At 42.3% G+C, this 23,242-nt stretch overlaps 2 protein-coding genes across 2 annotated transcripts in view; one reads left to right on the top strand and one right to left on the bottom strand.

Moving 5' to 3' along the window:
• Nucleotides 1-2,417: 2,417 nt before the first annotated feature.
• LOC139462273 (uncharacterized) lies at nucleotides 2,418-22,820 on the bottom strand. Its single transcript, XM_071243871.1, has 17 exons — nucleotides 22,790-22,820; nucleotides 22,428-22,532; nucleotides 20,590-20,793; nucleotides 19,928-20,005; nucleotides 19,390-19,551; nucleotides 14,811-14,968; nucleotides 13,402-13,524; nucleotides 12,653-12,764; nucleotides 10,635-10,795; nucleotides 9,230-9,331; nucleotides 8,929-9,003; nucleotides 8,433-8,556; nucleotides 7,445-7,551; nucleotides 6,333-6,518; nucleotides 5,380-5,560; nucleotides 3,867-3,899; nucleotides 2,418-2,883 (listed from the first exon to the last, which is right to left on the bottom strand). The coding sequence occupies exons 1-17, from the start codon at nucleotides 22,797-22,799 to the stop codon at nucleotides 2,744-2,746; spliced, it is 2,061 nt and encodes a 686-aa protein (XP_071099972.1). The 5' UTR covers nucleotides 22,800-22,820; the 3' UTR covers nucleotides 2,418-2,743.
• The window catches only part of LOC139462272 (myosin light chain kinase, smooth muscle-like), a 102,640-nt gene continuing 97,055 nt past the window's right edge, over nucleotides 17,658-23,242 (top strand). Inside the window, exons 1-2 of the mRNA XM_071243870.1 lie at nucleotides 17,658-17,677; nucleotides 19,509-19,560. The gene's annotated coding sequence lies outside the window, so the exon portion shown is untranslated. The remainder of the gene's footprint in view (nucleotides 17,678-19,508; nucleotides 19,561-23,242) is intronic.

The following is a 23,242-nucleotide window of genomic DNA, read 5'->3' as shown; positions in this document are numbered from 1 at the left end:
AAACCCAATTCTTACAAGACCACATGTATAATTAATCTGTCATGGCATGATCGCCAGATTAACTATAGCCATGTGAAAGAATCGAGTGTTGTTTAACATATTTTGCGTAGTAGAGTTAAATTGGATGCGATTGATCTGTTTTCGGGGTGATATGCTTGGGGTTAAATGTTTCGGTGGATGGAGTTTGAATGTTTGTTGTTGGATGGGATGGTTGGTGGGATTGAGTTTGTTTGGGCTGGATGGTGTATGTGCTGCTGGTACCTATCATTTACATTGTCAGACTCATATTGCTTTTGTCTCCACACTACAGGGGTGGTCAGGTGGCCAAGTGGTTAGTGCGTTCTTCATCACGTGCATAGAGGACCGGGTTCGATGCTCCTCGAATGTACAACAATCGCACACTTGAATATGATTACTTACGAATCCAAACTGTACCCGCAATGTATATGTATACCCTTTTTATAATATATGATATATATTAATATACAGTCTCGAGGAGACACCTTTGTCGCGAACTTTGATGTGTCGAATTTACGGCTGTCTTGAAGTAAAGGCTTGGTCCCTGCTTATTTCTTCTTTATTCAAAATTCACGGTTGTGTCGAACCTCGGATAACTCGAAGTGTGTACGTAGGTCCCTTCAACTTCGACACAACGGCGTTTGACTCTCTCTCTCTCTCTCTCTCTCATTCTCTCCACGGAGGCGGTCCTCTTTCTGGGTCTGATTTGACAAGGTCAAATCAAACCCATTTGTGTCCCGGGCAAACTTGCACAAAGCGATCTTAGCGCTACAACTATTGTAAGCCTATGTTTAAGTATGGGAGTTACAATCATCTTAGCGCTAAGATCGCTTTGTGCAAATGGGCTCTGGTCTTTTTGGCTTGTGATTTGTGCGGGTCGTGATTCCTTATGCGACTTTGGGTCGTATTTATGGTTGACTAAACACACTCACTCACTCTATAAGTCTACCCAACCACACGGGCCACTTCTCCCAGTCGCCCCCACAGTGTCCTTGTACTGAACACCGAATAATGTGACGTCATGGTTTGTGAGCAAAATAAAAATAACGTGATTGGAGATAACATCTATCTCATTTGTTGTCAGTTGAATGCATCCTGTCGATTACAAGCATATGCATATTCTGTGATATAGAGCACTTTATTTGATATGTTTACTTTGAAAATAATAATTTGTCTGATATGTATGTACAATACTTGTTGAAATATATACTGATGGAAGAAACTTAGGGAACACGTACACATATTGCAGATTAATGTTTACGTTACAACTGAATGTCAACAAAGCAAGTAAGTTTGTATCTGTTCACAACATTGTCATATATCCTTTGAAATGTTTAGAACATACAAATTTTAACATACAAATATGTACCTTTTTAGTCCTTCCCTTATTTTCTCTCTTCAGTATATAAATGATTAAACTGTTGAAAAGGTGATTCAACGTTGTTCAGTTTTATGTTACCGAGTGTTTGTTCAGCGAGTGAGTGAGTGAGTGAAAACTTATATTTCATAGCAATGTCTCGATTATATTACGGGACACACGCAGACACAGACGCAGACACGCACATGGCATGACAATTAAAACCTCTTACAAATCGCTTTGCAAAGCTATTGAACACTTTTCATTGCAATAAGTATTCTAAGAATTGAACCTCTTATAATATGGATGGGCCTACTTAATAAAAGGAAACGCCGCTCCTTGATGTGAACCACGTAGAAAGCGTGAACTTCCGGAACGGCACGTGCACTCGCAAATCACGTTCTGTATTAGGAATAAACACACCTCTAAGAAAATGTGTCGCGAATAGCATTGTTGGTTGTACTTTGTATTCTGCCATTTAAAATGTATTATTATTTCTTGTGTTGTTTCAAAAACTGACTAGGTAGATGAATACTTTTATAAACATGTTTTTCAAGGTAACACATCTGTGATATAAACTTGATTCTAATGTGCCACGTGACCTTTGGCCACGCCCCTTGCGGCTTGACGTATGAAGGGACAGGCGCCGTGGCGACCACTGAAGATATTAATAATTTGTTATGATTTGTAGCTATAGTAGTGCGCTGCAAACCCTACTTATGCAATGAGTGGCTCAGAGTACAGAGTTGCGTCCCTTAGGCGTGCCAGGATCTTATGTTTCTAGTTTGTCAGCATGAGTAAACATCTACATGTGAGATCGGCGTGGCGTCGGGCTTCCCTCCAACATCATGACCCGCCGTGATATCACTGAAACACTGTTCAGTGGAGTTAAACTTTAGTCACTCACTCACTCTATCAGCAACTGTGGTATAGCTGCACTGTTGCTGTGTTAAACGACTTTGCACATGTCGTTATAATAATATACATGATCAAAAACACAAAATCCTTATTTCATTGTTTAATGTTAACACGTTCTCACAATATCTACAAATATCAGATATAGTATACATATTCACATATGTACATAAACAGAGTGTAATTTGGGCTTATTTGAGCGACATTAATCAGAACAAAACATACACAATATAAAAAAGCCAGGCTTCAAATGTTTTATGCCATTGCAATAGTATAGGTAAATTGCTAGTTTTTACTAACGCGATGTTTTTTCCATAAGTAAAGGAATAAATTCGTTCAATTAGGTTGATGGACAAATGTGAATTATATTATTTAACTCTTCTTTAATTTTCTTCCGAAACTTTACTCAAATGATTTCAATGTCAAAGCGTACATCTTGCAGGCATATTTGAGTTATTCATTTATTTTATTCATAACTAGAGTGTCTGTCATTTCGTCAGATTTCCTTTTTAATTTCAACGCCACAAAGGTTGAGATTACTCCCAGAAATAATCCAAGGACGGTCATGCCAATGGCTATACCAGCAACGGAGCCTGAAACAAAGTAATCTTTGTGCAATGGATATTTCCGATTTGTATAATTATTATTAACGTAAACAACGTGAAGCATCTTCATCATCCACGCCTTACTCATCTTCTGGGCATCGTTTGCTTGAGTGAGTATGTTTTTACGCCGCTTTTAGCAATATTCCAGCAATGCCACGACGGGGAACACCAATGATGGTTTTCACACATTGTACCATGTGGGGAATCGAACCGGGGCCTTCGCCGCGAACGCATTAACCACTAGGCTACCCCACCGCCCCGTGTTGTGTGGGGGGACTACGAAATACCATAGTCGTGGGTTTAGATGATGCCCATAAGGTAGGGAATTGAGTTCTAATATTTATTGATATCTGGTTTTACTGAAATACTATTTCTTACAAATTCTTTATCATCTGGATATTTTCGAACTTATCGGCTTACAGGTCGTGATTGGCGCCGCATTCCAGATAATTTCACTTGTATAGCGACGTGTGTGCGTGTGCGTGTGCTTGTGCGTGTGTGAGAGAGAGTGAGTGAGTGAGTGAGTGAGTGAGTGTGTGTTTGTGGGGGGGGGGGGGGGGGGGGGGGCTGCTTGTACTTGCACGGATATATACAGTAAATAATCTATCCACTTATGTTAACTACGATTTGTATAAAGGTAAGGACGACGTAAGGTTTCAAAAACCCAACGACACTATGGAGAAATATTGTTAGTCTCTGATACTGATACCAATCCAAACTTATGACGGTTTTAAACTTACCATGCCACAGTTTAACATGGACACCCCACTCAGACACAGTACACTGACACCGATCCGACCAGTCTTTGTTTGATCCCCTTAATGCCAGGCAGGGTAACAACAAGTATCATCGTGTAAAGTTTTTTTACGGCGGGGATCGAACCACCGACCACTCACAAATAGGATACTGTAATTTACAACAAAGATGGACAATATTATTCATAAATTACTTATTAAGCCATTTAACTTTACCTCCTTGCCAGCCCGACGGTGAACCCACCAGACCTGGAAAACAATGGAAATGCCAGTTACTTCTGATGTCGTCAATTTACGATAAATATTGTGTATCCTTTATTCATCAGAACAGTCATACCATGAAAACATAATGTCTGTTGTCAACAATCTATGAAAATAAACCGTTTTAATAAAACAGTTTCACAACTTGTATATTCCATCCAAAAGGAACGTGAGTCTTGGTCGTGGATCAGACAAACATGTGTTTGAGAAAAATCATACACGCCATCGGGGTACGATCACACACAAATACAACCAGTCCATCTATGAGATATTCTTTACAAGGAGTGTATTGTTTTTTTGTATCATTTAAGTAAGCTAAGAAATATATCCATCCTCGGTGTTGCAAGAACATGTGGTTTCTGCTTATGACTAAAATACATTATTCAAGGCATACCCATCCATAACGCGGGTAATGCTTATTTGATGAGGTTTCGCTTGGTTTGTGTGAAAGAACCCAACAGGTTTAACATAAAAATAATTGTACTCTACAAATACTGGATGTCCTGAAAAAACGCCTCATGAATGAGTGAGTGGGCTTCACACATTGTACCCCTGTGGGAATCGAACCCGGGTCTTCGGCGTGACGAGCGAACGCTTTAACCACTAGACTACCCCACCGCCCCTTTCGCGGGTAACCAATCCAAGTACATGTACGGCAATAGTACCTGTATTTTTATTTGAGGTTAGGTGAAATTGGGTTTAACGTCGCGTCCAAGATTATTGCACTTATATAGAGATGTGCATGTACGTGTGTGTGTGGCTGCTTGTACGGACTGATGCCGATTTATACTGCTAGCCCACTGAGATACCATGCCGCAGTTTAACATGGATACCCCACTCAGACACACTATACTGACTCCGAGCCGACCAGTCATTGCTTTAACCTTAATGCCGAGCGCCAGACAGGGTACCATCAAGTACCATCTTTTAACGTCTTTTGGAATGACGCGGCCGGGGATCGAACCCCGGACCTTCCGCTCTCCGGCCGGACGCTCTACCACTAGACCACGGAAGCGGTCCATTTTTATTTCAAATATTCACGGGTTACTGGTTACGTTTTTAGTCTTGATTATCCAAATCCGTGAGTGAGTGAGTGAGTGAGTGAGTGAGTGAGTGAGTGAGTGAGTGAGTGAGAATTAAACGCCGTAATGACAATGTTTCAGTCATATATCGACGACCTTAGGTGGGCTCAGTCTCTCCGTATCACAATATTAGCTGAGGATGCGCGTAGAAGGCCGGCAACCAGTTTAACTGATGGTATTTCCATAGTAGAATAATACAGGGATAGTATGGACCATACAGACTACGTGTGAGGGTGGGATGACACGATCAGGGGTCGAACCACACTGCCACTCTCTGGGCCATAACGTTTTATCAAACATTCAGTGTATGTTGTCAGTGTGAATATTCGGACAAACTAGATCGGTGTCCACATTGCGATTCCACGGTGGAAACAGTTCACACTTACTGCTGTGGTGTGTTGGCGCTGGTGTAGGACCAGGAGGCTGGACTGTGATCCTTTGCCTTAAAGTGGGCGCGGCCATGGTTGACCCGGAAGTAGTTGTATCTACGAGGTCAGTTAGAGTACCGTTAGATGACCTGATCACTTCCTTCATGGAGTGTGGTACTCCCGTGTAAGTAAAGGTTTGCTGTGGATGAAAATTAACACAGTTGTCACCAACACAATCATTTTGTTTTGAAATATTCCAATTACCGTATCACACTGACGATCGGCTGGCCCTGACTTTGAGACACTGTTTTGATTTCAAAACAAATGCTTAATTATCGTTGGATCATAGGTTTTCGGACATTATACATTTTCGGATGGCCATGTTTGTCACGATTACTCGTGTTATAATAAGGAGTGTGGCATCATCCTGACTTTGGAAATATTTAGATGATGGCTTGTTTTTCAGATAAAGTCGTCTTTATAAGTGCACTTTATGAGTGAGTGAGATGTTTTACAGTTGTTCTTGTGATTAGCGAGAAAACTACGAATGTTTCACAGTCGTCGGAAACACATGGGGATAATGTCATATATTAATGTTCAGTAACTGTTTATTCAGCAATGTTCAAACTACATGACGACAACCTTTGAATACCCGAGTTTAGGCCTGGTAAGCCAGTGGTTGATAGCATGAGTAACGGTCCTTGCCATTGAGGGTACGATGACACACAATCAAATAGTCACACATTTTAATCGTATCTTATGGCAAAATTATGGGTATTGGTTACATAAACATTTTATTGTTTAAACACTGCTGAAACGTTGCTGAAACACTGCTGAAACATTGCTGAAACACCGCTGAAACATTGCTGAAACACCGCTGAAACACCGCTGAAACATTGCTGAAACACTGCTGAAACGTTGCTGAAACATTGCTTAAACCATCCTTCCAGACACATCCAGCTGTGGCGTACCTGCCCCGAGGAAGGCTTGACAATGGTCGATTGAAATGAAAACTGGCCAGAGTCCAGAGATTGGCGGAAGTTGTTGGCGGCGGTGTCAGAGCTCACGGAGTTGATGGGGTTACCGGTGTCACCTTTGACCGGAGGCGGCCCCAGCAACGTGAACAGGACGTACACGCCTTTGTTGTCAAAGTCCGCCTACAAAATAGGATTGGAGTATTAAATACGGACCGACTGGAGGGGTCAGTGAGGTACAGAATATGGTCTGGGTCACTGCTTTAAGACCTGCCTGGATCGATGCTCATGATATTAATCACTGGATTGTCTGACTCGATTATTTACAGACCGCCGTCATATAGCTGGAATATTACTGAGTGCGGCGTTAAACAACAAACAAACTAACCAACTTTAAGAGCTACACTTTTCACTCTGACGCGAGTTAGGTATTGTTTAACTAACCTTATTATTCACATCATGCAGCATGCCAAACGGATATTTCATGTATAAACTTTGCGAACATTTTATTTTTTCAATATTTCCTTTATATATTAAATGCCCCAGACCCCCCTGGTACTGCTGCTACAATAACAACTACCAGCTGTAACATCCATGATGCGGCGTAAAGCAATATCCACTTCACTCTGCAACTACTACTCCTGTAACAATATCGCTTGTTCTGTTACCACTGTTACAACGTCTGACTCAACAACCAGACTACAGCTGCTGCTACTACTGCTACAACAACTACTACTACAACTGCTGATACCTACTACTGCTGCTACCACTACTACAACTGCTACCACTTCTACTGCTGTTACTACCACTACTACTACTGCTACTACAACTGCAGCTACTACTACTGCTGCTACTGCTACTACAACTACAACTGCTACTACCGCTACTACTGCTACCCCTACAACCACTGCTAGTGTTACTACTGCTGCCGCTTCTACTACTACTGTCACTACTACTACTCCCGTTGCTACTACTGCTGCTACTACTACTACCACCGCCACCATGCCTCTCACATTAAGCTGAAATATGCTCTATGACTACATCTACAATAACTGCTACGTCGTCTACTACTACATCTGCTCCTACCACAGAGATGACGTGTACGCTACCTGCGCTGCTTGTATCCTGGGGCTAGCCACGCCCATTGCCCTGGCTATCGCGGTAGCCATGTTGTACTTGAATAATTTGGGTTTTGGTGAGATGGCCCACGATTTACCTGCAACAAAACTGAAAATGTTGGGATTGAAAGGAATTTGCTGATTTCATTCGTTCGTAGTTTCACAATATACAGCACTAAACGCAGTCTAATATAAACGAAAAAGCGTCTGCAGATTTGATGCAAGAACCAACAGATTAAGGATTCACCAAGCACGGAGACAGGTTTTCGGGAAAGAAGGGGTACATTTTCTATTTTGCATTGCATATTGGGTAGTCTTGTAATCTGCGAAGAGCGGAAGAGCGGCCGCATCATACCAAAATACGTTAAAAGATGGCACTTGTTGTTGCCCTGTCTGGCGCTCGGCATTAAGGGGCTAAAACAAGGACAGGTCGGCTTGAAGTCAGTATACTGTGTCTGAGTGGGGTATTCATGTTAAACTGCGCCATGGTATCTCAGTGGGCTAACTATAAAATCAGTCCGGACACTATAAAAGCAGCCACACACACACACACACACACACACACACACAAAAAACAAAAAAACAAAAACAAAAACAACAAAAAAACAAAACAAAAAACAAACAAAACAAAACAAAAAAACAAAACAAAAAAAACAAAAAACCTTCCCGATTAAATGATGAAGTATTCTGAATAAGGTGAATAAGATATCAGTGATCGGCCATTTATTACAGGGCGGCACCCTCCCCGTGTCATTGTACAATTGTTTGCCCGGCCCCGAAAAATCAGAAGGTAAAAGCACTTTCTTTTTTATTATAAAATGTCAATTTCTTCATGTTCCTCCCCAAATTTGTGCATGTATTTTTGTTTGGTGACCCCCCCCCCCCCACCCTCCCGCGATCTTCTTTGACCCACCCCCTATAACAAATGGGCGGTCCCCTAGCCTCCTGGGCTCAGTCTATGGACATCCGGGTTACCTACCTGTGAGTGTGAACCGGAAGTCACGTATGTCTCCCTTCTCATAGCAGTACGAGACATCAAACACACTGATGTCCGGCTCGTCCTCCGTGAAGTCAAATATGTTGTATATGAACGTTGCATTTGCCTAACAGAGAAACAATCTTAACTGTACACATCTGCATTGTGGTGGGAATGAAAACATGTTAAAAATCATGCTAATTCGTTCAAACAAACAAAAAAATAATTAAATAAATAAATAATAAAAAAAAAAAAAAAAGCAAAAAAAAAAGTGAGTGTGAGTGAGTGAGTTTTGTTTTACGCCACTTTGAACAGTGTTTCAGATAAATGTCGGCGTGTCAACTTGATGTAGGAGGAAAGCCCGAAGTGATGCAGGTCTTAGACATTTACCACTCATAGATTTTTGTTACGCCTAAGGAACGCAACTCTTCAAAGAGAATTACGGCGCCTCAGGCGACTGGGCCACCCGTGTTCTCCAGCGAATCTAAATAATATGTACCCCGGGTATGGTGATCTTAAGTCTCATTGGCGCACTCCTGATAGACGGTCCGAACTCGCTTATGAGCCACTTGTCCTGGAAAACAATGGCATTGATCACGGATAACGTACACTTAACTAAAAAAACATTTTTTTTTTTTTTAACAATTACAGTTATAAATGCCAACGAATCCTTTTAGTTATCAACGTCGGTTTAACGCTTGGTTAATTTTTCTGTTCGCTTGGACTCCAACTTACGTTTAGAAATAATACTATTCATAAAAAGATGCTTTGCAGAAAACAAGGTAGGGTTAGCCACTCACAGCGGAGAAGTACCATTCCCAATAAGATGTTAGGTTGAGGCCCGGTGGAAAATCCAGTCTTTTCCCTATCCACGTATCCATGGTAATGCCACGCTCTGTTTTCTAAACATAAAACAGCTTTTAACTTAACAATGTGTTAGATAACTTTAAAATACAAGTTGAAAAACATAAAATCGAATTTAAAAAATGATACCATTCGCGGCTGTTTCTGTATCATAAAGGTTAAGTGAGTGAGTGAGTGAGTGAGTGAGTGAGTATGGTTTTACGCCGCTTTTAACAATATTCCAGCAATATCATCGCGGGGGGACACCACAAATGGGTTTCACACATTGTACCCCTGTGGGGAATCGAACCCGGGTCTTTGACGTGACGAGCGAACGCTTTAACCACTAGACTACCCCACCGCCCCTATAAATGTTTGGATGTTATTTGAAATTTAGTCATTTCTTTCACAAATCATATACCTCTAAAAGATCTAGACTTATAACATAAGCACATCATTGACGTTCGTTTACATTGTATTTATGTCAATAACGGGTAAAAACCAAATACTGGCACAATATCAATATGGAGGCCATTCGTGACCAACGCGTGTTATTCCGGGACAAGCCGAATAGCGACTCGTGCCCCTCTCATGGCCATTTTTGCGACCGGGTTCCCTCTTAGCGCAAACCGGCCTGCCCAAAACAATTGTCAACTCGTTGCGTAATGGTTCACATATATTTCCCCATACACTATATATATACATTTCAGATGCAATTTAAAGCACATCGGGACGTGCGGAATTATACAGCATGATTGAACACATTTATCTTTGTCTTGGGTATATTTTTAGATGCAAGACATATAAAATCAAAAATAATTTCTGAGGGATTAATTGATGAAGAACTTGAAATCATACGCGCATTTTGATCGGTTTGTCGTATTTTCGCACAAAATGTTCATCGATAGGGGGACGAGTCTTCTTGCAGGTTACGGAAAGGGGAGAGTGGTGTCGAATGTATGGAGGCAGTTCATTGACTGGGCTACTGTCTACATAAACATGCAGACAGGTGGAGGCAGATTTCTCTTCGGCTACCATTGGATGACACTAAAAAATGTATTCTTTAGTCCCCAGTGTCGAATTAAAACACATTTTGCCAAAGTGGTGTTTGTTTATGAAGAAAACTTAATGTTGCCAAATTCACACCAACTGAGCAGTTTGTTAACAACATTATGTTCCAAACAAACGTTCGAGGTGTAGACATGTCTCCATGTATGTTTACATTCACGATTAAGGCTAGACATGCGCGCCGTTACCGGATATAGTGCAGACTTGTACCACATATTTTGTCCGCCTCTTGTTGGCTAAAAGGTTAAGGTAGCTGCGCAGAGCAACAGTAGAACCAGATTAAGCAATGCAAACCTGTCCAGAGTACACGAAGACACCGGAAGTGAAGTCAAAGAACTGTTTTGGACTTTTGATGGCGATGTGGTTGAGGTCAGTCAGCTTGGAGTCGAAGATGTCCGCGGAGAGGGGAGCCACGTGACAGTCACCTGACGTCATGTCAACCATGTAGGACACACCTAGGCAAAAGTAAGACCTCGGGAGACGTGTCAGGTACAACATTGTATACGTCAATGCTTGTAGACGATAGATCTCCGTAATTCTGTGACAAGTTTGTTTGTTTGTTTATTGTTTACGCCTCACTCAGCAATATTCCAGCTTTTGCCGGCTACAAATTAATGATCAAGACCGACTTTCAAACTTCCATTCACTGGAAATGTTCCCATAGTCGATCCCCGACCACTAATAACACCAAAGATGACCCAATCCACGATGTTTGATGTTACCCAAGAAGAGGTGAGGTGAAATTGGGTTTAACGTCGCGTCCAAGATTATTGCACTTATATAGCGACGTGCATGCACGTGTATGTGTTTGTGTGGCTGCTTGTACTAGTCCGGACTGATGCTGATTTATAGTGCTAGCTCACCGAGATACCATGCCGCAGTTTAACATGAATACCCCACTCAGACACAGTGTACTGACTCCGAGCCGACCAGTCCTTGTTTTAGCCCCTTAATGCCGAGCGCCAGGCAGGGTAACAACAAGTACCATCTTTTAAGGTCTTTTGGTATGACGCGGCCGGGGATCTCCGGGCGGACGCTCTACCACAAAACACGGAGGCGGTCTTCCCCGGTCTTGCTAACCAGAAACCAGTTGACGATTATCACAATGCTGCTTTACTTTTAGTTAGACTGTGAATTGTGTAAATTTGAGATGTGAAGGAAAAACGTATGTATTGTGAATTTAATTTGTCGCAAATCATTATCTACGCAAATCGCTATCCATGTATTTCAGGCATTTGCCGGTCCCGTACAGTGTTTGATGTGACACACCGCCGCTAAGAATCAGCCAATGAAAACCTCAGTCACGCACCTCTGCCCCTCGTGACAGATGCGCCGGTACCTTTAGGCCACGCCCCCAAATAGGTTTGTTTTGGATGCCTATTACAGACAGTGTGATTTCAGTACTTTCACTAGAACACTTAAATACTTTCTACCAATGTTATGCATTGTTTTCCCTCAGGAAATTGATTTAATATATATAGGACAATTGGTATTCGAAAAAAAAACCGCAATCAACTTGTGTGTTCTTTTTAAAAAAAAATCAGGCTCATTGTTTTGAATATAAACATAGTCAATACAGCGACGTAAAACAACATTCACTCACTCACATTGCGTAAAACGGAAATCGTAGTTTTTGCCAATTGGTGCAGCGGATATCCCACGGATGTCAGCCGGGATTTCAATTCACAGAACCAAAACGTTTATTCAAGCCAGACAGAGCTTGACATTTGAAGGTAACGAAACGAGGACTGACGGATAGCTGGGGGTGGGGGTGCGGGGTGGGGAATGCTGAATAAGGCGATTGTGACTTCCCCTCCCTCCTCATAACCAAAATCCCGAACTAAAACAAACAAACAAAAAAATACGAAAAAAACACCAAAGAAACTGAAAACCAAAGTGAAGACAAAACCGAAAAAAACCAAAACTAAAACAATGACATAGAAGAAAAAAAGGCGAAGGAAACACCAATAATCCGTGACCCCGTTAAACCAGACGACTCACATCCCGGACGACTGTTGTTGAGAACCTCTGTCCGTATAAAAGAATATAACATCTACTGTTCGCAAATCTGCACATTTGTTTATCCGAAGGATTTCGCTGCAAACGGCATCCCACAATGAAACCTGTTTAGTCCTGACCCTGTTTATTCGGAAACCTCGCCAATCGAACAAATACTGTTTGGAACGTTTATACATGATTAAAGGGACACTGACATATACCCTTAATTCGTTAATCTGGACATATGTGAATACGGAATATTTCAGTGAGAACTACTTTGTCCGGAATAACGGGGTTTTCCTGTATGTTTGTACCTGCGTTAAAGTCGTGGACGTCTCTCCTAGTAACCATTGGTACAATGACCACTCCCCCTGGCATTGGTTTCGAGTCAATGCGCACCATCTTCCGGCTGTAGTCGTACCATTCCTGAAGGTCAAAGGTCAGAATATTTTCTTGCGTGTTTTGACGGTCCACCATGCTATTAATGATAATGATTACAGCAATACTACTATTTGTGATGATCATATAAAAAACGACGACTACGACAGTGATTGTAGAACATTGAATGAGCCGTTCAGCAATATTTCTGCAATATTGCAGCAATATCGTGGAGGGGACTCCAGAAGTGGGCTTCACACAATGTGAATCTAGGTGGGGAATCGAATCTGGGACGACCACTGCATCGAGTTTATGTGCAGTGTGTTGAGAAGACTAGCAGCCCTGCAGAGTACTTCTCAAAAATGAAACCCGGGTTTGCTACCAGGAATACAGCACTTCTGACAATCTGCGTAATGCAGAAGGCTGCAGCGTTGGAGAATCTTCTCATTCTCCAAAAAGTTCTGGGTGGGTTTGACTAGGCAGTGCTTCCTGGGAGAAGTCCCATTCGCTGTCTGGGCTGCGTGTAGAGGGCGCAAGGGCCCTGAGCTGATAATGAACCTAACCAGCCTGACTGTGCCAGGATCACCCAACCCCCCTCTGCTGCATTTATTTATTTTAATCTGTAAATGATAATATTAAAAGAAAAGACAATGATAATTTTAAAACACGACAAACTATGACTCACGTCATAAGCGCCGATAGTGTTATAACTTGGGACTACCATCTCTGCTCGGAAGGTAAAGTAGTTCGGTATATTAGGAGTTGGTTTCGTATTTTTCCGCCCGTCGCAGTAGATACCCCCCGGGATCTGAAACATTCAACAGTCATGCCTTGGAGTGTCCCTGGAGAAGGGGAGAGGAGGGGAAGGTTTGTCATTTTGAAAAAAATAAATTATACATTAAAGAGTGAGTGAATTTGGTATAACGCCTCTATGAACAGTACTAAGTTACATCACTGAGTGAGTGAGTGAGCGAGTATGGTTTTACACAGCTTCTAGCAATATTCAAGCAATATCACGAAAATGGGCACTTTATTAACAGGCCCCAAGATCATAAACCGTTGTTATACCGACCTCATCATTTCATGGAATACCTTCTCCAGGCTATTTGAGCTGGAACACTTACATGTTAAAAATCTGTTGTTTTTAGATTAAAGACACTCACGAATATGAACCTAGTTAAGGTGAGGTGAGGTGAGGTGAAATTGGTTTTTAACGTCGCGTCCAAGATTATTGCACTAATATATGCCCGTTTATGTGTGTGTTTGGCTGCTTGAACTAGTCCAGACTGATGCCGATTTTTAGTGCTAGCACACTGAGATACCATGCCACAGTTGAACATGAATACCCCACTCAGACACAGTATACTGACTCCGAGCCGACCAGTCCTTGTTTTAGCCCCTTAATGCCGAGCGCCAGACAGGGTAACAACAAGTACAATCTTTTAACGTCTTTTTGTATGACGCGGCAGGGGATCGAGCGCTGGACCTTCCGGTCTCCGGCCGGACGCTCTACCACTAGACCACGGAGGCGGTCCAATCGTGGCGGTTAAGGTTTGTTAAGGAGAATTATTTAACACCACATCAGCATTTTGTGCAACGAGTGAGTGAGTTTGGTTTTACGCCGCTTTTAACATTATTCCAGTTATATCACGGCGTGTCAGCTTAATGTGGGAGGAATGCAGGTCTCAGACGTTTACCACTTCGGTGAAACCCATGAGCACGGGTATGGTGCTGACAAACCTAGAAACATAATCGGGGCGAAGCTGGATTCGAACCCACAATCATATGTTCCTGGCGTGCCCAAGGGACGCAACTCTGCACAGCGAATCGCGGCGCCTTAGACGACTTGGTCACCCGTGCCGCCTTTTTGTGCAACGAACGTTTAACATACGTATAAATGCAGAGCTGCGTCCCTAGGGAGTATCAGGAACATATAATCGCGGGTTGAAATCCTATATTCGCCATAGTTTTGTTTCTATGTTTGTCAGCACCATATCCGTGGCTTTTCAGGCTTAATCCTCCCACATTAAGCTGAAACGATGCGACATAACGAAATTCTGCTCAAAAGGGCCCAGTATATATGTATATACGTACCTGAAATACACTGTAGTCATCGATGTACTCTTGGAAGTAGACGATGTCATATTGTTCGTGTGACTCAAAGCTGTCGCTGCCGCTGCCGATTTTTCTATGGATCATACTTCTGATAGGCGCCAAGATGGCTCCAGAAGGAGTGGTCCATGTCTTGCCGTCTGGAGCCAAACACAACACAACTCCGAGTTCTATTGTCACATATAGTCATGTTACCGTACCTTAATCATACATGAACACAACTCCGAGTTCTATTGTCACATATAGTCATGTTACCGTACCTTAATCATACATGAACACAACTCCGAGTTCTATTGTCACATATAGTCATGTTACCGTACCTTAATCATACATGAACACAACTCCGAGTTCTATTGTCACATATAGCCATGTTACCGTACCTTAATCATACATGAACACAACTCCGAGTTCTATTGTCACATATAGTCATGTTACCGTACCTTAATCATACATGAACACAACTCCGAGTTCTATTGTCACATATAGTCATGTTACCGTACCTTAATCATACATGAACACAACTCCGAGTTCTATTGTCACATATAGCCATGTTACCGTACCTTAATCATACATGAACACAACTCCGAGTTCTATTGTCACATATAGTCATGTTACCGTACCTTAATCATACATGAACACAACTCCGAGTTCTACTGTCACATATAGTCATGTTACCGTACCTTAATCATACATGAACACAACTCCGAGTTCTATTGTCACATATAGCCATGTTACCGTACCTTAATCATACATGAACACAACTCCGAGTTCTATTGTCACATATAGTCAATATTACCATACTTTAATCATACATGAACACAACTTTAAGTCTGATATTGTCTCAGATATATGAACATTACCATATTTCAACAAGACATGAACCCAAATTGTCAAATTGTCACATAAATTCCATATTATTGAATATTTCAGGGGTGGTTCGCGTCGCACCGTCTGCAGCCAGACATGGACGCAACGTCGTTTTTCATAGCAACATTTTGATGTCAAATTTAGCTGTTGTTTCGAATGTGGTAAGTTTAGTTCCAATAAACTGGACGGTCTGATATGGACACCAATGTTTACTAGTGTTTAAGGATGGCCATGAACAGAGCTAAGAGTGAGTGAGTGAGTGAATATGGCTTTTACGCCGCCTTTAGCACTATTCCAGCAAAATCACGGCTGGGGACACAAGAAATTGGCTTCAAACATTGTTCCAATGTGTGTGTGTGTGTGTGTGTGTGTGTGTGTGTGTGTGTGTGTGTGTGTGTGTGTGTGTGTGAGTGAGTGAGTCGAAGTGGCAAAGTGACGAAACGCAACACGTGCACCATGTCATAGTTATGTTAGTTAGTGACTGTATGGTTTTACGCCGCTTTTAGATATATATTCCAGCAATATTACAGCGGGGGACACAATAATGGGCTTCACACTTTACCCATACGGAAATCGAACCATTCATACCATACCACGTGACGAGCGAACGCTTAAACCACTAGGCTATTCGACCGCCCCCAAAGAACTGAGGACAAAACGGACAAAAATTCACCCATGTTTGATGGTGGGTAAAATGAATCAAACAAGTAATGGTTGTTATTCAATGGGGATGTATTTGATACGGGTATCATAGTTGTGTTTTGGACCGTATGTTTGCAACGTTTCGGCGACTGTTTTTAACCTAATAACATTTTGATAACGCTGGGTTGTTATTCAATGGGGATGTATTTGATACGGGTATCATAGTTGTGTTTTGGACCGTATGTTTGCAGCGTTTCGGCGACTGTTTTTAACCTAATAACGTTTTGATAACGCTGGGTTGTTATTCAATGGGTATGTATTTGATACAGGTATCATAGTTGTGTTTTGGACCGTATGTTTGCAGCGTTTCGGCGACTGTTTTTAACCTAATAACGTTTTGATAACGCTGGGTTGTTATTCAATGGGTATGTATTTGATACGGGTATCATAGTTGTGTTTTGGACCGTATGTTTGCAGCGTTCCGGCGACTGTTTTTAACCTAATAACGTTTTGATAACGCTGGGTTGTTATTCGATGGGGATGTATTTCATACGGGTATCATAGTTGTGTTTTGGACCGTATGTTTGCAGCGTTTCGGCGACTGTTTTTAACCTAATAACGTTTTGATAACGCTGGGTTGTTATTCGATGGGGATGTATTTCATACGGGTATCATAGTTGTGTTTTGGACCGTATGTTTGCAGCGTTTCGGCGACTTTTTTTAACCTAATAACGTTTTGATAACGCTGGGTTGTTATTCAGTGGGGATGTATTTCATACGGGTATCATAGTTGTGTTTTGGACTGTATGTTTGCAGCGTTTCGGCGACTTTTTTTAACCAAATAACGTTTTGATAACGCTTGGTTGTTATGCAATGGGGATGTATTTGATACGAGTATCATAGTTGTGTTTTGGACCGTATGTTTGCAGCGTTTCGGCGACTGTTTTTAACCTAATAACGTTTTGATAACGCATGTAATTATTCTTCAAATCCAATTTTCAAGTGTATACTTTCTATCACCAGGCAGTTTATATTAATATTGAAACATGATGCCATGCAGGCACAAGTCATGAACTGTGTCTGTATTCCATACCGAAACAAAGCAGGCAGTGTCAGTAGCTACTGAAATAGCTGGCGCGAGCTATTTCCGATGTTTATTTCAGAAGCAATTACATCCGCTCAACTGCTCTACTTGTTCATTCACAGCGCATTGTGGCTCCAGTTTATAATCGACCAATTGAGGGCCATTATCTTACCTCATTCGCAAGGCTAATGTAACAGGCTGATACAGCCATACCAGCTGACATCGGAGGGGAAGAACGTATCACTGACTACAATAGGTAAGTCGCACTGAAGACAATGTAGACTGACTAATTTCAAAGTTTTCTTTGTTGTCATGGCGAAATGTTTATGCAGTGTACATGTCGTTAACACAAATGCAGATATGTTTTTTGTTTTGTTTGTTCCTGAAGAATTCTATACCGGGTGTGTGATCTATCTGAGTGAGTGAGTGAGTGAGTATGGTTTTACGCCGCTTTTAGCAATATTCCAGCAACATCACTGCGGGGGACACCAGAAATGGGCTTCACACATTGTACCCATGTCGGGAATCGAACCCGGGTCTTCGGCGTGGCCAACGAACGCTTTAACCACCAGGCTACCCGACCGCCCCTGTGATCTATCTGAACTACAGATGACAATAAAGGAAAAGATTAGCAGATTAATGGTATATAAATTATACCTATGAGCTTATTTTGTTTTAGATAGAAAGGATTAAAAAATGAAAACTTTTCCCTCGAATGTTACCTGTATATTTCAACCAATAAGTGTATGCCATATATATGTCTCGTCCATTGAGGTGAGCTAGGGGTTTAACGTTGACGATTATTGCACTTATATAACGACGTGCTTTCGACGGGAATCTGCGAAAAGCACTGTTATCTTTAACACCATTGATTGTAAAGTTACATATTTAGCACAAAAAATTATCAAACGTTTAACAGCAAGAAAACAGGATTGGCTTTATCAAAACTGCACAATTTATCATACCTTAATGTCAGAATCATAAAATCTGATTGTTCGCGTGATCTTGATAAAATACGATGTATCCCGCCTGGGAGGGAATAAATTTCTCAGCGGAAAAATAAATCCCTTATACCCCGCCACGAAGAAAACAGGCTGCATGTCGATTTCTCAGCAGGAGAAAAAATCCGTTATACACCGCTTTGAAGCAAAAAGCCACACACTCCATGAAAGTCACGTGACATAGCAACAGTTAACTTAAGTTCAATCGAACAGATGTTTTTTTTTAATCAATTTTGAATTTGATTTAATTCTTTTACAATGGCAGATTAAGATAATTTCGTTGCAGCAGGATCACTCGGGGTACATGTGGTTTTCTGCGTCCCTCCGACTCCTGGTATAAAAAACCTAACGCGGGAAGCATAAAACCACATGTACCCCTCGTGATACAACTTATTATATTTTCAGGTAGGGGGGCACGGGTGGCCCAGTCGCCTAAGGCGCCGCGATTCGCTGTGCAGAGTTGTGTCCCTTAGGCACACCAGAAACCTATGATTGTGGGTTCGAATCCCGGTTCGCCCCGATTATGTTTCTAGGTTTGTCAGCACCATACCCGTGCTCGTGGGTTTCACCGAAGTGGTAAACGTCTGAGACCTGCATCACTTCGGGCTTTCCTCCAACATTAAGCTGACACGCCGCGATATAACTGTAATACTTTTAAAAGCGGCGCTAAACCCCCCTCTCTCACTCACTCACTCATATTCAGGTAACGTCTTGAATAACAAACATGAAACCTGATACTGTGTCATGAAATCAAATGTATAATTGAACAGGTGAATTGCCTTTTGTGCCAGGGCCTGTGTCGTTGAGTACAACACTATACTTGATTTGATACTCATGAATAATTAAGAGTTATCAAATCGAATCGAATAAATGTGACATATCGCACAAAAGGTGAACACGTGTTGGTATTTGATTTCTGAGGTCATAATATGATTCTTTACAAATAAAAGCTGTCATATAAATTTACCTGAGAAGTAGAAGTCGATCTTGATCGTTTGTTTTGTATCGTTGCGGTAGGTGCAACTCTCAAAGTGCAGCGCCGAGATGTTTCTCACTGTGGCTAAACCCACATATTTCTCATTGTAGGACTGACCGAACTTCATCGCTCTGTGCACGCTCAGGACCTCTGCTGCAAAAGGTAGGCAAACATTCATATGGACACTCTTTATAACGAAGCCCTGTTAATACGGACAGCGCAGTTACGTTTTAATTGTTGTTTAACGCCGCACTTAGCAGTATTCCATCTATATGACGGCGGTCTGTAAATAAACGAGTCTGAACCAGACAGTCTAGTGATTGATATCATGAGCATCGATCTACGCAGTTGGGAAACGATAACATGCATCAACTTAGTCAGCAAGCCTGACCACCCGATCCCGTTAGTCGCCTCTTATGACAAGCATGGGTTGCTGAAGACGAATTCTAAATGGAATCTTCACGAGATAGTTAAGTGGTCCAGATTGACTGACTCACTGACTCACTCAATAACGTCGACACATACACACCTGCTGATCCATTGACGTTTTGGAAGGGTAACGTGAAAGTATCGCTGGCAGAGAGCTTCGTCACTGCACACATACCATCTAGAAATAAAAGAACGGTATAAACACGGAAGCCACGGAAGGCTCTGGCGTTTAACAACATTCACTCACCTGAGAAACATACACTCTTGTGCAATATACATGCGTATTGTGTTTTGTATCATATAAGTAAGCTAAGAAATATATCCATCCTCGGTGTTGCAAGAACATGTGGTTTCTGCTTATGACAAAAATACATTGTTCAAGACATACCCATCCATAACGCGGGTAATGCCTATTTGATGAGGTTTCGCTGGGTTTGTGTGAAAGAACCCAACAGGTTTAACATAAAAATAATTGTTCTCTACCAATACTGGATGTCCTGAAAAAACGTCTCATCAGTGAGTGAGTATAGTTTTACGCCGCTTTTAGCAATATTCCAGCAGTATCACGGCGGGAGACGACAGAAATGGGCTTCACACATTGTACCCATGTCGGGGATCGCACCCGGGACTTTGGCGTGACGAGCGAACGCTTTAACCACTGGGCTACCCGACCGCCTCTAAACGTCTCATGAAAAAAGATTTGTTTGGCATCCTTTTATATTTTGTCTTATGTTGAATGAGTGACTAAAACCAATGGAATACCTTGTATGGTGAAGTATTCGTCGGTTGTAAAGTCCGATATGAAGAGCACGACCTTCCCTGGGTCGTACACCCCAGTCAGTCTCAGGGCCGCGCGGTTCCCCGGACCGTCAAAGAATTCTTCCACGTACACCCATTTCTTCTGTTCAATGAGTTTCCATTCCATTCGGGCTAGGTAGGTATCTGCTAGCTTCGGCAGAGCGCTGGCTTAGAAACAAAGCAGTACACCTTATGGGATTATCACATTCACGTGAAGATGATCTTCTCCTTTAACCCCCATACTACGGATTAAAACATCTAAAATAAAACTTGAGTATTAGGTTTGCAGATTAATGAACATAGGTAATTGTAGTATCGTCCCATTAGTTCATTGTGAACTATGGCTGGAGCATTGCTGATGCGCCGTTGGACAGTATTTTTACTCACGTACTCACTCGCCTCAAACGCTGGACAACCCACGCACCAGTCCCCATAAAACCCTCATCTCGCAAAACCTTCTACACCATTCTGAACCATCATAGCTTCAAGCCCACCCTAGATATACACATATCCTGCTTCAAGCCCACCCTAGATATACACATATCCTGCCTCAAGCCCCCCTTTGATATACACATGTCCTGCTTCAAGCCCACCCTAGATATACACATGTCCTGCTTCAAGCCCCCCCTAGATATACACATGTCCTGCTTCAAGCCCCCCCTAGATATACACATATCCTGTTTCAGCTCGAAGCCACCACTCCCACACACCTACCACTCCCACACCCCTCCAATTCCCCCACCCTCACCTCTACCATACGCTACCACTTCCCCATCCCCCACCTCTTACTACTACCCCGACCACTCCCACACACCTACCACCCTACCTCCCCCACCCTCACCTCTACCACTTTCCACCCCTACCGCTCCCCCGCCTCTACCACCCCTCCCACGTCTACAATTACCCCTATCACTCCCCCACCTCTACAACTACCCATACCACTCCCCTACCTCTTCAACTACCCCTACCACACCCACACCTCACCCTAACACTTTCCCACCCCTACCACTCCCCCGACCCCACCCCTACCGCTCCCCCACCTCTACCACGCCCCTACCCCTCCCACCTCTACAACTACCCCTACCATTACCCTACCCCCACTACCCCATCCCTACCGCTCCCCCACCCATACCACTCCCCCACACCTTACTCTCCTCCACACACCCCCTCCCCCCCCCCCCATTCCCTACCTCTATCACTACCACATCCCTACCACTCCTCCACCTCTATCCACTAAGGTCCCGTGGGTGTTGGCGTTCAGAATAGGCCTCCAGTATATTGTGCTGGTAGTTGGAGGATGGAGAGGGGAGTAGTCAGACTCTGGTATGCTGATTGTGTTGCATCGTACCTAGATGGCGTGGATTGATGCTCATGCCTTCAGTCACTAGTTTGCGTGGTACAGGCCTGACTATATATAGGCTGACGACATATAGTCACTGCTTCGGACATTGGGATTCGAACCTACGATAAAACTACGCAACTCTATAAGCGATTTAGCCGACCATGTTTCATGTGTGTTTCATGGTGGATTAAAGTGAAACAAACAAGAAATGGTTATTCGATTGTGATTTATTTGGAGCGGGTGTCATAGTTGTGTCTTTGACCTTATGTCTTGCCGTGTTTCGTCGACTGTTTTCATCTACGTTTCGATAACGTTTGCAATGTTCTGGTCAAATCCAATATTGAAGTGTATGCTTTCTTTTGTCCGGAAGTGTATCACACCTAGTCTACTGTATGCAGTATCTAATACATGAATCATAAGATAATTATCCACCATTGTAGAACCAAAACATGATTCATACCTGAATCATTCACATTCGGAGTACACACGGTCGTATCAAGCTGGCCGGAAACACACATGTTGACCCGGAAGTCGACGAGGAACAGTAACGCAGCCAAACAGATAACTTAAAAGAAAAACATATTTCCTCAAAATTAGTCACATCAAGTTATACATATTGATAATATTAATAAAAACATTGAATACACATACAGGTCAAAATGTTTACAAAATAAAATAGATATCCCAACAGATTTATGTATCATTGTCCTGATTTTGGTGTGGATTGTGTTCAAATTAACCGATGTTCTACTATGAAAGATGTGTCTATCTTAATTATTTGCAAATCATGTAAATATTAGCAATAAGCCTGTATTTTCTTACCTCTCGCCATGACCCAGTAATATCCGTTGAGTTCATTTATATATCTTCGGGGCGTGGGCGCAACCAACTATTGTTGATGCGGAGAGTAAAGTCGAAGCGCTGATAATACAGACCGAGGTTGATAGCGATTCAATAACGTTCTTATAAACCACGCAATGATTTTATCGCGTGATATTTTATCAAATCAAAAAATCTGAATGACTATCCACAAGTCATCAAACAAGTCAACTGATGCTTCACCGAGTGTCATTAATCCGGTTTAGTTTTAATCGGCATATTCTGGATAAACGTAAGCGGGTGGTTTGTCATCCTCGATAATCAATGGTATTATATTTCTCTTCTGTGAGGATAAATATTCTGGCACGGATTTGAACCATATTTGTAACCATCGCTAAATATAACCGTCCAATCAAATTACTCTAAAGGAAGGACTATTATCCGCGATCCGAGACG

The sequence above is a fragment of the Haliotis cracherodii genome, unplaced genomic scaffold, assembly GCF_022045235.1.
Source record: "Haliotis cracherodii isolate W230 unplaced genomic scaffold, xgHalCrac1.p SCAF_15, whole genome shotgun sequence".
Classification (NCBI taxonomy): Eukaryota; Metazoa; Mollusca; class Gastropoda; order Lepetellida; family Haliotidae; genus Haliotis; species Haliotis cracherodii.
Note: the sequence above shows the minus strand (reverse complement) of the source record. Positions and strands in the feature narration are given on the sequence as shown.

Excerpts from the sequence above, each read along its gene's own strand:
- LOC139462273 (XM_071243871.1), bottom strand. Across the intron at positions 9,004-9,229 it reads GGGAATGGTACTTCTCCGCT|GACAAGTGGCTCATAAGCGA; the intron begins GTGAGTGGCTAA and ends ATTGTTTTCCAG. Across the intron at positions 8,557-8,928 it reads TTAAGATCACCATACCCGGG|GCAAATGCAACGTTCATATA; the intron begins GTACATATTATT and ends TTTCTCTGTTAG.